The 14,823-nt window shown below is 39.1% G+C and overlaps 1 protein-coding gene across 3 annotated transcripts in view; it reads right to left on the bottom strand.

Moving 5' to 3' along the window:
- Positions 1–757: 757 nt before the first annotated feature.
- The window catches only part of Mib1 (MIB E3 ubiquitin protein ligase 1), a 97,835-nt gene continuing 83,769 nt past the window's right edge, over positions 758–14,823 (bottom strand). The window contains exons 19-22 of one of the 3 annotated variants that reach the window (XM_021150154.3): positions 13,963–14,076; positions 10,684–10,784; positions 7,085–7,256; positions 758–1,468 (exon numbers count right to left, since the gene is read on the bottom strand). In XM_021150154.3, the coding sequence (XP_021005813.1) occupies positions 7,116–7,256; positions 10,684–10,784; positions 13,963–14,076 (356 nt within the window). In that variant the 3' untranslated portion in view covers positions 758–1,468; positions 7,085–7,115. Of the gene's footprint in view, positions 1,469–2,420; positions 7,257–10,683; positions 10,785–13,962; positions 14,077–14,823 lie in introns of those variants that run through there. The other 2 variants (XM_021150155.3, XM_021150153.3) reach the window with 2 other exon arrangements.

The raw sequence follows: 14,823 nt of genomic DNA, 5'->3' as shown, positions 1-14,823 counted from the left end.
ACGGATACTTTGCTGTTGGTAGTAAATTTCTGTGTCAATGTCAACTATATCGAGCTGACTAATGCTATGCTTTCTCTAGTGTCTCATGCTTTTTCCTCCCAGTCCTGGGGACCAAGTCTGGGTCCACACATCAAGTCCAGTGCTCTACTGCTGAAGGAAGAACTCGACCATATGGAGTCCCCCTTGAATTTCTACCTCTTATATTTGTCCACAACAGCACTTTCTGTTTGTTAATGTTCTGCTCAATACTAATACTAATTGGTGAGGTGGGAAAATAAGAAATATTTACATTGTTTTAAAATTCTTGTTGTTGTTGTTGTTAGCTTATGGGTCTGGATTATACTTACTACATCTATTTCTATTATTATTATATTACTATTATTGCTGCTATTATTATTATTACTATTATTATCATTTTATGGGTCTGGATTATACTTACTATATCTATCATTATTAATATCATTAGTTCTCACAAAAATAAAAGCGAGCTCATCAACTATTATTTTAGTTGTAAAAGGGGAAACTATTAGCCAAGGCTCAGATTGCAGCAACTGTGAGCTTCCCAGGCCTCTCACACTTCACTGCATTTTTTGAACATTTATTGTTGTTCTAAAAAGCATTATCCAAGGTTTGAGATACGCTGTGCCATAAAATATTAGTGAAATCTAATCTCTATGAGGGATAACTGTCAATGATAAAATATAAAGCATATTTTCTAAAATGTCTTTTATTATTAAACCTACAGTTTCAATTTAATAAAAAATATGACCATGAGATATCTACTTATACAGTAATAGATATAAACACAAATACAATTAATTAGAGGTTATCCAAAATAAATTCGATTGGAACACATATGCCTTTATCAATTAAAGATTTTTGTTTTCAATGGATTTTCTCTTAGACATTTGAGATATGCATCTTTTAAACTAGAATTAGAAAAACCTCTCAATGACTTTACAAAGTACGTGTAGCAACTTTAAAAATAAAATACTCCCGAACTATTCAATGACTGATTTGTCACAAAACACTGAAAAGGAGAGATACATCATTGCTGTAAAATATCTCCTTTCTAAAAATTTCATACACAGACATACATATATATACACACACATATATCTGTCTCCCAGAGAGGAATAAGATTTTTAAAAATATAAGCTATCTACATATAGAGAGAGAAAGACTAAGTCCTTTCTTCAGGTCTGGCTTTCTTTGATCAAGTTTGTTCTATTCAGGTTACTGTCCAAACACATCGTATCCTGAAAGAGTAGGCACTAAAGCATGCCAGCTCCTCTGACCCTTAGACAGGCTCCTGCCTGACATGTGAGCACTCACAACGAGAACCTTCTAGATGTGGACGCTTACTTCTTACATTGAGTTGGAGAGATGTCCTTGTTTCTCAAAGATATGGTAATTTTCTTTCCAATACTAGGATTTTTTGGATGTATTGAGATTTGCTTTCAAATGCCTTAAAAATAAAAATTCATTTATATTATTATAAAGAATAGCTTCCCAAAAGTCAGAGAAAAACATATTACACCACAGATTTTATTAATGGTAAATGTTTGCATTTATTTTTAAAAGCTTAGTTTTTACTAAGCTTTTTTTCTTAAACAAAAGCTAATAAGCAAGAATCATTTTTCCATACAGAAACTTTAGCCATAAACAAGACTTAAATTTATTCCAACATTGAAAGCTAAAAAGAACTGGAAAAATTACAAAGCGCAAAACATTTGAGTCAGTTTTTTTTCCACCATTTGAATATACTGTACTTAGAATGGCAGACACATCCTGAAGGAGACAGAAAAACATGCTTTTAGTCTACAGATCAGCATGAAGAATGACATGCAATTCATGATTTCCTTTCAATTAATCATTTAACTGAACCACTTAAACAAAGGGTTTGGCTTGGTTTGGTTTCCACTTGAGAGGAAGATGATCTTTTTTTTTTTTTTTGTATTGATCTTCTTTTCGTATTAGATACAAAGTGTGAGCTCTGTCCTCTCCCCAGCAGCTATATAGACTTGCATATAGACAGCAAACACCATTTTTCTGGTAACAGTGCCATGGCCTTGAATAATCAGTTTGTAAAAAAACAAGTAATAATAAAAAAAAAGTATCAAGTGCAAATGTAGAACACTTCCCTTATAGAATTATGCAAACCCACACGCAGAGGTGTTCTTGCACATGCTTAGCAGGATGATTAGAACGTGCATATCGTGACTGATGCACTGAAGGTTACCTAGTACAAAGTTTTTTTAAGTGTTGCCAAGTTAATCAAGGCACTGAAGAGTTATGCAGATGGAGTTTCCAAAATATATTAACAATTGCTTTAACGGTTAAAAAGCCCTGAGTCAGAACTTTCAATAGCTTCCTGAAACTGTACTCAGACAAAATGGCAGATTTGCTTATTTCATAAAAAATTAGAAAAGCACTTTGCTTCTGAAGAAAGAAGTCATGTTTATGAAGTAAAATCAAGAGAACTCTGCAGGACAGTGCACCCACTCAGCACTACTCCCCTTCTTAGACAGTTGTGTCTATCCGTTCAAACCTCTGCATTGAGGCACCAAATTACTGTGACAGGCCACTTTTCCTGTATCTATTGCTTAAATTCTCAAAAAAAAAAAAATTCTAACTTTATCTTCAGGTTGTTTCCTTTTCTCCCACAAATAAGACAAGATGCTAGATGGGTGAAAGAAAAGCAGTATTCTGGTAGAAAAGGAGGTAGAAAATGCCAAGGTAGCAACTTAACGTTATTAACTATCCACTCCTATTTTTACATTGTAATTTTACCCACTGCTAGCCACTTATCAGCCACTGAAGCTTGATGCAAAGGATTTCTCCCTCACTGCAGTAAAGCAACACACACACACAAGACAACATTAAAAAGCTTCCTACATTTAGTGTTTAAAGACATACAACTGCAATTATCAATACTGTTGTCTCATGTGTGTTCGTGTGTATAAGTCAAAAGGATATACATGATTATCAAGTAGTATCAGTAAGCATTCCTATTGTAATATTCAAGCAAGTTAAATCAGGTTGCCATTTTGAAAGAAAAATGTATTCTGTAACTTTGACAGGTAGACTCAACGACAATTGATATTTATAACAAGGCACAAATTACTTGTGAAAATCTATTACCTTCCCAATACAGTACAAAACCAAAGCTAACTTATTTCCCATATTTAAAATGTGCTTCCCCCTCTGGCTCATAACGAAATAATAAACTCTTTCAATTAACATACATGTAAAAAAAATAGCAGTTATGGCAGGGGAGAGATGCCCTTCCTCAGATCTCAGGAGCGTGATGTTGACCTGGGTTTGGATCTTGCAAACACAAATGGCTCTCGGCAGTAATCTGAGTGTCCGTGTTCTAAGGAGTCAGAGCCCTGCTGCCCAGAGGGAAGGAAGAAGGAAGCATTTGACAGGTGCAGGATAAAGTTCTATGCTTGTTTCCCAACAAACGGAGAGGAAGTGACCCTTCTGAACTGCATGTTTAGAAGCAGTCAGGACAACAAACCTTATGATATGTGGTTCTCACTGCAATTTAAAAAAAAAACACCAAAAATGTATCCATGAGTGTTTTTATAGAAATTATTACTATAAACATTCCAGACACTCTGAAAGGATAAATGTTTTTCCTTTTGGGCCTTAAAAGAGGAAGTCGTGTTAAAGTCTGTAATTTACAAAACAACTGACAAGCCATATGAAGAACTGACCTTATAGACCCCTTCTATGTTTTAGTTAAATACACCCTCCCTACCAATACCGTGGCAAATCCTACACAATGCTCCATTCCTCTGAGCTCACTGTTTTTGTTTCCTATTTGTTGCAACAACCCCAAACCCCGAAACCAGCTCTGCTGCATCCAGCTTTGTCCTAAGTGACAAGTTTAACTATTCCTCATCCAAAAAGTGTCCAGAATTCAAAATAAACAAAAAACATCCACCAGGCAATAAATGACTACCAGAATGTTCCCTGTGTGAAAATGACCCAGCAAGGTTTGAATTTTGAACTAGACAAATCTTAAGCAGCATGCATTTTCAACATTCTAAAGTAAAAGGTTGTTTCAGGCTAAAGTCTTCAAAAATATAAAATTTAAGGAATTATTTCCAGTTAATTTTATGTTTCAGTAGACTTCTGGTTAACCTGCCATTATTAAATTACAATACCTTAAGCATACCTTAAGCATAATTCAGATAACTAAACATTTGCCTAGTATAATATTCTTACACTAATATAAAATTATATTCTCTTGAAAACCCCACTCCCAATAAAATTCTGCATGTGTACAGCACAGGTAAGGATGTTAAACTATGTGAACAAGAGCAGCTGTGGCAGCAGCGCCTGATAAGTTGTGTGTGTGCTCAGTGAGAAAGCCGACAGTCTTCGTGAATCAAGGGGAAAATGTGGTGGGCCGAGGGGCAGAGAGAGGGAATCCAATATTGCTCCCGACAGCTCTCCTGAAACGCCAGTGAAGAACGCTAACACGCCTCAGGACCCTATCCTGTTGTCCACAGACACAAGACACTGACCTTCTTTCCTGCCCCCCACTTAGCCCAAGTCCAATACTTTAAAAAACAACAAAAAACGAATGCATGTCATTGTAATAATAATTCTAAGGAAAAGTAAGAATTCTTCTGAGGCACAGGAAAGAGAGGTTTGGGTAACTAGAAGGAAAGATCCCCACAGGGCCAAGTGTTGTAGAGAGACTAAGAGGTAGTTTCAGAGTGCAGGAGGAAGTCACTGGCATGATTCAGTTCCCACTCTTACCATCTCCTGTAAGCCCAAAACAAATTTACAATAATTTTAGATGCCTGAAGACCTGAACAGAAGTGCATCTGTCCATAATATGCATAACATAAATGGCCAAGTGACAAAGAGAAAGCGGAAGTTCCCAGCACTACAGAGACTTGACGGCTTCTCTCTCCTAAGCTAGTGTGCTCTGCTCTGCATAGAGGAGATGATGGAGCTGGTTAGGAGGTCTATCCCTTAACAGATAGAATCTTTACAGGATAAGACTTGGCACTGCAGCCTGGGAGACAGAGAAAGGAATGAAGTGGGATACAGCTGTGGCACACAGATTCTCGGGCTGGCAGACTCTATAGCAGCCACTCCTCCTTGCCTGATGACAAGTAGAAAGAGGTGGGCAGCCTATGGCAAGGAAGAAAAGAGCCTCATTTCTACTCTTTCCAAGTCTGTCTCTTTATGTAAACATCGTATCATCAGATGTATCTTTAAAAAGCAAAAAACTCTTCAAATTATACTTAGAAAAAAATAGCCTCATTGCTTCCTTACAATAGAACATTCCTAATTTGAAACTAATAAGGATTGTACCCTACAAAGTAATTTAAAGTTGTTAAATATGGTGGGATCACCATCCTATAACCCCACAATTGGAAGGCAGAGGCAGGAAGATCATAAGGTTGAGGCCAGCCTGAGCTACACAGTAGGTTCCATGTCAGCTTAGAATACATAGTGAGACTCTATCTCAAAAACACCAAGGAGAAACAAAGCAGTTACTCAGCTCAACACAGACCTGGAGCTGCTGAGCCTGCTGAGCCTGCTGAAAACGAGCAGCTCAGCTCACTGGGCCGCAAGTAACCACCAGCAGCACAGCACAGCAGGCTGGACACTGCTCTCCCACTTTAAGTTGCTATAGCAAAAAAACAGATACAAGCTAGCCAGATTCAAATGCAGGGGAAACTATCCTCAAAGAACACTATCCTTAAGAGTACATGCTTATACACAGCACACAGTAGACACTATTGTAAATAACTGACAGGTGGGTTTTGGTTTTTGTTTTGTTTTGTTTTTAACAATCTAGCAGTGAAGAATCTCGAAACAATGTGCATATATTTAGGCTAGATACAAAGATTACTCATTTAAGATAAAATGCTTAGCCCCCTAACCAAGTCAACATGTATTTTCCATGCATTTCCACAAATGCCCTGGCATCCTTTTCTAAGTATCTGACATTAAGCTATTTATTGTATCTTAGTATATATTGGCAGTTTAAAGAATGTTCATCTGTAGGTATAAAGAAAAACTAAGTTCTTTATAGTAAAATTACTATCAGAGAGAACAGAAGTAAGGCTTTGGATGAAGGTAGAATCCATAACACTGTCAGAAATAACAGACATACAGAAAAGATTGATGCCTCTTACAATGCACCAGCTTTAGAGACCTCAGAGACACAGAAAGGATGGTGTGCACGCACTGATTAGATCAAGCCCAGTTTAGCAGTCACAGGGAAAACGGAAATTGCTTTTCACAGACCTTTTTCTACAAAGAGCTGATGCAAACAGTGAGAAGTTAATACAAGAAGTCCAACAATGAAAACCAGGTAGAGATGTGATTGTGTCATTCTGAGCTAGCCTTCAGTTCTTACTACAATTTGCCCTTTCATGTCTACTGGTGATTTTGAAATAATTCATTTATTAAGTTAGTCAATTTTCCTTTTAAGTCTAGAAAAGAAGGTAAAGTCATTATTCTCTTACCACATATTTTCACTTACTTAAAAATTCGGAAACAATCATTTGGATAACTTTAAATTATCTTGAAATACAATGTTTCCTTCAGTACTGCCTTAGCCAGGAGGCATATCTCTACCACACTTCTGTCACTGAGCATACATGACATAGGCTGACTTGCCCCATTCACCTTCAGTATGACCTTTTAGAAGAGCATGTCATTTCACCATGTGAAATCATGATAATCATGTGGAATACTGACCTTGTAAGCTAATGCCTAAGGTTTAACATATATGCACATATTAAAAAAGAAAAATGCAATAGAAAAATGTGAAAGGAGGTCCTTAAAGGATTTTCCCCTTCAAAGCCAAAAGCAAATTTTCTATGAGTTTTCATGGATTTGATGTTCCAAATTCAAGAGGAAAACACACACACACAAGTGGGCAAGTTCAAACACTGTATGTTTTCGTTGTTATGGTGGTCCATATATAGTCTAATTACATTCTAAAAAAAAAACATAAAAAAAGAAATTATGAAATTACAAATTAACTCATTAGATTAAACTCCCAACTAGTTTTAGAACCTACTAAGATCTCACGATCACATACTTTAGCTAACAAAACACTCTGTGTTTCTTAATCAGTACAAAAGAATCCTTCGTTCAATTGCCTTGCGACAAATTGGGCATTCACTCATCCGGTCTCCACAGAGCTGGCATGTTCCATGGCCACAGAGGAAAATCATGTTCTTCAGGCGATCCAAGCACACAGGGCACATGGTCTGAAATGAGAGAGACAGTGAATAAGCAGGAGCCATGTTATACTATACGTGTAACACGACAAGGCTTTTGTATCGTTAATTTTCTATTCTGGTTTTAGTCAAACAATGTATTGCTTTTCAGAAATAAATTCTTCAGGATTTTTTTTTTTTTGAGAGGAGATTTGAGACTAGGTCTTGTTATATTACCTTGGCCAGTGAACTTACTATGTAGGCCAGGCTGGTTTCAGACTTATAAGAGATCTACCTGTCTCTGCATCCCAAGTACTAGAATTAAAGGAATGTGCTACCATGCTCAGCTTAAAATTAAGTTAGTTATTTACTAATTACTTGTTCAAAAATAGTTATAATAAAACGTCATCCCTACAAAACAGATACTAATTCTTTCTAAATAGTACAAAGGTAGCACATAAAACAAATACTATGGGGATGGAGATACAACTCAGACTTTGCAAACACTTACTGCTCTTGCAAAGGACCTGAGTTTGGTTCCCAGCACTCACTTGTTGGCTTACAGTTCCAGTGTATCTGATCTCCACTGGCTTCTGCATACATGAAATACACTAAACTCTTGTACCCAAACATATACAACATAAATGATAATAAATCCTAAAAGTAATTATTACATAAAATAAAGAATGCAAATCCAAAAGGAGAAAGCAATGGTTCAAAGCAGCTCCACTGCACCTGAAGCAGACTTGCTGCCAGCAGATACCCAGGTGTGTATCACTGAAATGGCAGTGCAGGCATGCAGCTGAGAGCCCTTGCTAGGCACTACACTCCTAGATACAATACAGCCCCAGTCCACTTGAAAAACAAACTGGTTTAACATGGTTCAAAACATCTTCAAGACAAGTCATCTTGGAACTTTTAGCCCCAGTGTTCTTGCTCTCAAAAACTGTGCAGTACTACTAATGGGAATGGGTGGGTAGGGAAATGGGGGAGGGGGGGAGGGTATGGGGGACTTTTGGGATAGCATTGGAAATGTAATTGAGGAAAATACGTAATAAAATATATTAAAAGAAAAAAAAAAGGAACAGCCTGTGGCAGCACATTCCTGTGCTGGAGGAAAAAATAAATAAATAAAGCACCTGAAGATGACCTCTGGCCTCCACATGTGCATTCACATATCCATGCACACTCATGAACACACAGACTGCATAACTCATTCATCAGGAGACAACTTATACCAACTACATTACACAGGAGATTAATATATAGAAACTACAAAACTCAAAAAATTAAAACAATTTATCCAACCAACAAATGTGTTAATGAGTCAAATAGATAATTTTCAAAAGAAGAAATATATAGCCAAGAAATATCTGAAAAAGCTTTCATCATCAGGGAAATGTAAATTAAAACTGCTTCCATCTCACTCAGTGAAAACAACTGTCAGAATCAAGTGTTGGTAAGGCTGCAAGGAAAGATACCCTGATGAGGGGACACAAGCTAGTACCACCTCTACATAGTACCACCTCTACAGAAATTAGTAAGAAGATTCTCAAAAACAAAATAAGACAAAACAATAAACAAAATTAAGCAAGCTAAAACCAGAACCGTTATAAGACCCAGCTATCTAACACTTGGGACTCTACACCAGTATACCAGAGACTTGTACATCCACGTTCATTGCCACTATTCACAGTAAGTAGAACCAGCCTAGATGCACACCAACAGACAGAAAATGTGGCACATAAAAATGGGAATCATCCAAAATGAAGAATGAAATCATGACATTGGCAGGAAAATGGAAGCAGCTGGAAATCACGTTACAAGAAACAAGTCAGCCTTAGAAAGGCAAATATTCCCATATTTCTCATATGCAGAATGTGGACTTAAATTTCTACAAATGAATGTGTGTAAATATCCATACTGATGAAGCACAAAGAGGAATACAAGAGGGGAGGGATATATATGAAGGCAGGTGACCAAGAGTGCAATGGAACGCATGAGACACAAAAGCAGTAAGAAACTCTAAAGTAGGGGAGGAGAAAGGCACACTCAACAAAAGGAAAGCTAATTGGTGGGGTTGTGGGGAGGGTTACAAATAAGAACAAAGAATACCATGTATTTATAAAAATGTCATAATGAAACCCATTAATCTCTATGCTAATTGAAAAATGAGAGACAAACAAAGGCCAAAGAGTTGATTCAATAGTCATGGTTCCTGAGCAAGTGAGGACTGGACTTCAGAACCCCAGAACCCACGTGAATCCAGGTAAGCACACTGGCCCACAGGAGGCAGTCAGAGAGTCCCTGGAGCATGCTGGTAGCCACCCTAGCTACAACAGTGAGCTGCAGGTCCAGGAGAGTAGCTGCTCAACAAGGAAGGCAGAGAGCTACCAAGGAAAACATTTTTAACCCTGCACATGCACTTGCACACATACAAACATGTGCAGACACCACACATACAAACACATACAATAGTGGGGGGAGGGGAGACAAACGTGGAGGCAAAAAATACCTTTAAATCCTTACTTATCTTTACTTAGTCACTATGTAACAATTATTGCTAAATGTTGATTCTATAGAAAAAATTCCATCTTAATAGAGTTTTCTCTCTTCAGCTAAGTGTATGCAGGCTTAGCACATACATGTATTCAATTTTAAACTACTTTTCCTATGGTCATGAATTATCTTGGGCCACCTGTCCATTGCCATGGTTCTCAACCTGTGGGTCACAATCCCTCTGAGGGTCGATCTCTTGTGAAGGAGTCATATATCAGATATCCTGCACATCAGATATTTACATTAAGATTCGTAACAGGAGCAAAACTACAATTGTGAAGTAGCAACAAAGTAATTTTATGGTTGAGAGTTATCACAACATTATTATTACTGGGCCACAGCATTAAGAAGGTTGAGAACCACTGTTCTATGGGTTATTTCTTGTAAATTCAGATAGTAAACTTGGGATTTACGATGCTACAACTGTTGCTAACAGTGATGCCACTGCCAACCTCGGACCACATTCTTGCTGCATTGAGTCTCTGGGATACAGAGCAGGGCCCTGTCAAAGAAAGGGGGGAGAAGAAAGAGGAGAAAAGGTTGAACAGAGTGGAAGAGGGAGCTCCTAAGCAGTTTTAACAGCAGCGCCTCTTCAGAGCAGCAAGGGTAGGAGAGCTCCTGCTGCACACTCTGCTTCTGCACGGCTGCTGCATGGCTGCACAGCCGTCAAACGTTTGAAAGGCGCCTCACTGCGGTTCTCAGGGTTCTGTCCAACCACGTTTGTGGCTATCTGGGTTCCATGTTTTGGAAAATGTCTGACTCCAACTCAAGGTCAGACACAAGTCATTCCCCATTTGAACACTAGAAGTGACCTATGATGGCAAACCATGCCTAGAGACAAGGTCACTGGACCGGCAGACGTGCACCAAATGAGGTGGCACAGTAAGAGGCACAGGGGGGGCTGGGATGCAATCATTACCTGCTCCTTAATGTCCTGAAGCTGCTGCTGCAGCTTCTGCACATCTGCGTTAACATTGGTGTTGTCTTTGTCCTTCTGCAGCACTGGGATATTCCCACTTGCTAGAATAGAATTCAAGAAAAACCTTAGTTATTACTGTTTTGACATTATGACATATTTCTAAACTTTTATTAAAAAACAAAACTGTGTGGCTGAAGATAGTTCGTAGTAGAATGCCTTTATGCCATGGGTTCTATAAGCTTCACAACAGAAGAACGGTGTGGAAGAGCCTACCATTTAGGGTCTTCTTCAAAATTTTGCTCCATATTGAGAGAAAAGATACAGTGGTAACATCTAGGTAACATTCATTTATAATCTTAAAGAGGTAAAAGGTTTGGGAGCTAGAGAGGGTGCTTGGTGGCTAAATGTATACAATGCTCTTATAGAGAGCCAGAGTTCAGCTCTTAGCATTTCATGTCACATGACTCACAACCACCCATAACTCCAGCTCCAGGGAGATTCAATGCACATACACTCACACATACATACTTTTAAAAAAGAAACAGAGGAACCCAGACATGGTAATGCGTGATTGCAACTGCAGAACTCCCGAGACTGAGGACAAGAGTATGGCCATGAGGTCAAGGTTGGCCTGGACCACACAGCAAGACTTTGTCCAAAAAAAGAGGCAGAGGTGGGAAGAGAAAGAGGTTCACAGCAAAAGAGAACTTCAGAGTTTTGAAGCTTTCTCCTGCAAACTCAAAACATACACTCCCTTTTCTTTGCTCATGGGCCACTGGAATCATAGCAAAATAGCTACTAAAGGAGTGCTAATCAGTCTCTTAGATGACTTTAAAAAAAAAAAATGAATCTTCCCATCTATAAACAAGGTTCACATTACCCAGACTAGCCTTGACCCTACTATGTAGTCAAGGCTGGCCATAAATTCCTGACCCTAATTCCACCTCCCATCAGAATACAGATAGCACCCACCACTTGGATAGGAATGATGATGATGGTGATAATGACGATGATTATCCAAACTGGGTCTTTCTATATAGCTCTTGCGAGCCTTGAACTCACTATGATGATGATGATGATGATGATGGTCATTCAGACAAGGACTTACTATGTAAATGACTGGCCTGAAACTCACTACACAGAATATGCTGGCCTTAAACTCAGAGATTTGCCTGCCTCTGTCTCCCAGGTGCTAGGATTGAAAGCATGTGCTGGAGAAGATGCAGAGACACACAGTCAAACATTAGGCAGAGCTCAAGCCACCCCATACAGAAGGGAGCCAGAGGGATTGAGGGCATCATGAGAACACTCACAGGAACAACCAAGCAGGGCTCATAGGGGCTTACAGAGACTGAAGTGACAATCACAGAGCCTGTATGGGTCTGAGATATATATGTTATGGTTGTGTAGCTCTGAGTTCTCACTGACTCCCAACAGTGGGAGTGGGCTGTTTCTCTGACTCTTTGGCTAGCTCTTGGGACCCTTTTCCTCCTACTAGGTTGCCTTATCCAGTCTTGCTATGCGGGTTTGTGCCTAGTCTTATCTTAACTTTGTTATACCATGTTTGGTTGATATCTATTGGAGGGAAATGGAGGAGCAGTGGAAGGAGGGAGAGAAGTGCTCTCTACATATGGGATTACAAGCACCTGCCACCCAAGCCTGACCCTCCTTCTTTATGCCAAGATTTCCTCACTGTTAACAATCTAGGCTGAAAAGTTCAGAAGGTATGAATAAGAGTGCTTTGATTTTATCCGCCCTGATCTGAATATTCTTGACATTTTATTCTAGCTAATATCCATGCCTAAGAATTTTATTCTTCTCTCTTTGTGAAAAAGGCAAGACCTTTGGGCAGAGGTGTATGTAGCAATGTTCTTCCTCATCTATTTACAAAATATATTTAAAAAAACAAGAATGAAGTAAATTCTCAGGTACCTGTACATAAGGGACTGAATCAGGATGTCAGGCTTAACACTGGTACGCTCTTTACCTGCTGGGGCCGGCTCGGCTCGCTGACTATGGCGGTTTGAATAAGAATGGTTCCCATAGCCTCATAGATTTGAATGCTTGCCATCAGGGAATGGCACTACTTGGCAGGGATTAGGAGGTGCGGCCTTATTGGAGGAAGCTTGTAACTGGGGGGGAGGGGGGGGGCTCTAGGGTTCCAAAAGCCCAAGCCAATCCTAGAGTTGCTTCCTGCTACCTGTGGATCCAGACACAAAACTCTTGACTACTTCTTCAGCACCGTATCTACCTGCATGTAGCATGCTCCCCACCACCATGATGATAATGAACTAACTCTGAAATTGTTTCCTTTACAGGAGTTGCCATGGTAATAGTGTCTCTTCACAGCAAAATAACACTATCTAATCTAAGACACTGACCCAAAAGAAAAAAATATTTTATACAGTTGTATGACTGGAAAAGTAGGAGGCAGGGTTTGGGGATAAAAGCCAACAGGTGACTGCTTGCTAAGCATGAACCATGACTTGATTCTGCCAGCACCATGAAATAAAAGGAAAAATGGCAAGGTAATTATCTTTATCTCTCTACTTGTCTGTGTTACAATTCAGCTTACTTTGTCCCTAATAATTACTATCCAATGAAACACATGCAAATTAGATGATCCTGAAAGCCTGCTATGTAAAGGGACCAAGTTAATATATTTGTAAACTGTAAAAAAAATTAAATTGGAAGTCAGCACCCCATTTCCAGATACACTAAATTGGTCTGGTACACAGCTCATTGGTATAGTATATGCTTAATTAATCTGACTCCCAGAAATAGGTACACAAACACAGCCACTAAATTTCATCTTTAAAACAAAAAGCAAATATTCTTTAAACAAGAATATAATGTTCTTCATATTGCAAATCTTCAGAAGTATAATATTAGGCTGGCAAGGTTGGCTCAGTGGTAAAAATGCTTGGTGCATGCCCCATAAACCTCGATTCCCAGAATGCACGTAAAGGCTGAGAGAGAACCAGTTCCACAGAGCTGTCCTCTGATGTCTACTTACTGAAGCATGGACACACCCATATACACACATTACACAGGCATACACACATTTCCAAAATCTATAAGCAGGCCACAAACTAAATGAAAGTCCAATTTTACATTTCTTATAACTAACAAAAGCACCGGGAAAAAAAAAAAAAAAAAACCCATCTCCTCCGTCAATCTACGTCACGTATCTTAGGCTGACCAAGTCCAAGCATAGTGTAACGGAGAGCTATATCCCACAAGAAAGCAAAGCAAGGACCCTCGACAGAGGACACTCACAGATCTCGTCAGAGGGGTCTTCTGAGTTCTTGCCACCGCAGCACGTGATGAAAGGCACCCTCCGCTCAACCACTGCCCGACACTGCACACACTTTTTCATCAGGCTGGCACAGTCTGAAAAGGAGAACACTTCTTTAGCTACAACAAAAAAATCATCGCCTTTCTCTGCTGTATTTCTATAATTTAACTACATACTAAAACAAACATTAAAGAAACATGCCAGGTCCTAGCTATAAGTTATAAGTAAAATTCAACCTTAATATCATGTTATTAACCTATGGGTGAGAACCATCCACTGGAACAAGAAGCCTATTAGGAAAACATTTCCTAATGTAACTCAATAGTGACTTTTTTCCTAAGTAAATATTTCCAAATGGTAAAGTTTAGCTGGGGATGGTGGCACACAGTTATAATCCTGTCTCAAAAAATCCATAAAAAACAATAAACAAGCAAAAAAGTCTTAAGGCTTAGAAAATGGAGAGGACCACTGTTGACACATTTCAGTGACTAGCAGACCTATGACTGCACACCCAGACGTACACATCTGAAAGGAGGAAGCCACAGTGGACACTGCACACGCGGTAAGCACGCGCACTTGCGGTTTCCCATCAGGCTGAAGGTCTGGGACTCTTGATGTGGCCGTGCCCACACATCCACTCAGCCCTTCACTCATTCGGGGTTTCCCTCTGCCTCCCTGAAATATGATGGTCAAATGTTAATTTCCTAAAAACATTTTCTTTACTCCATGGTTTCTTCTTCCCATCCCTTGGGCTCCCCTCTGTCACCTGATTGGTGCACTGCTTCAGAGTGCCTAGGAGAAGGTTTCCACAAGACCACCTTGCCCATGATAAACTCTCAGAA

This window comes from Mus caroli, unplaced genomic scaffold (assembly GCF_978045245.1).
Source record: "Mus caroli unplaced genomic scaffold, Mus_caroli_1 scaffold_19, whole genome shotgun sequence".
NCBI classification, from domain to species: domain Eukaryota; kingdom Metazoa; phylum Chordata; class Mammalia; order Rodentia; family Muridae; genus Mus; species Mus caroli.
Note: the sequence above shows the minus strand (reverse complement) of the source record. Positions and strands in the feature narration are given on the sequence as shown.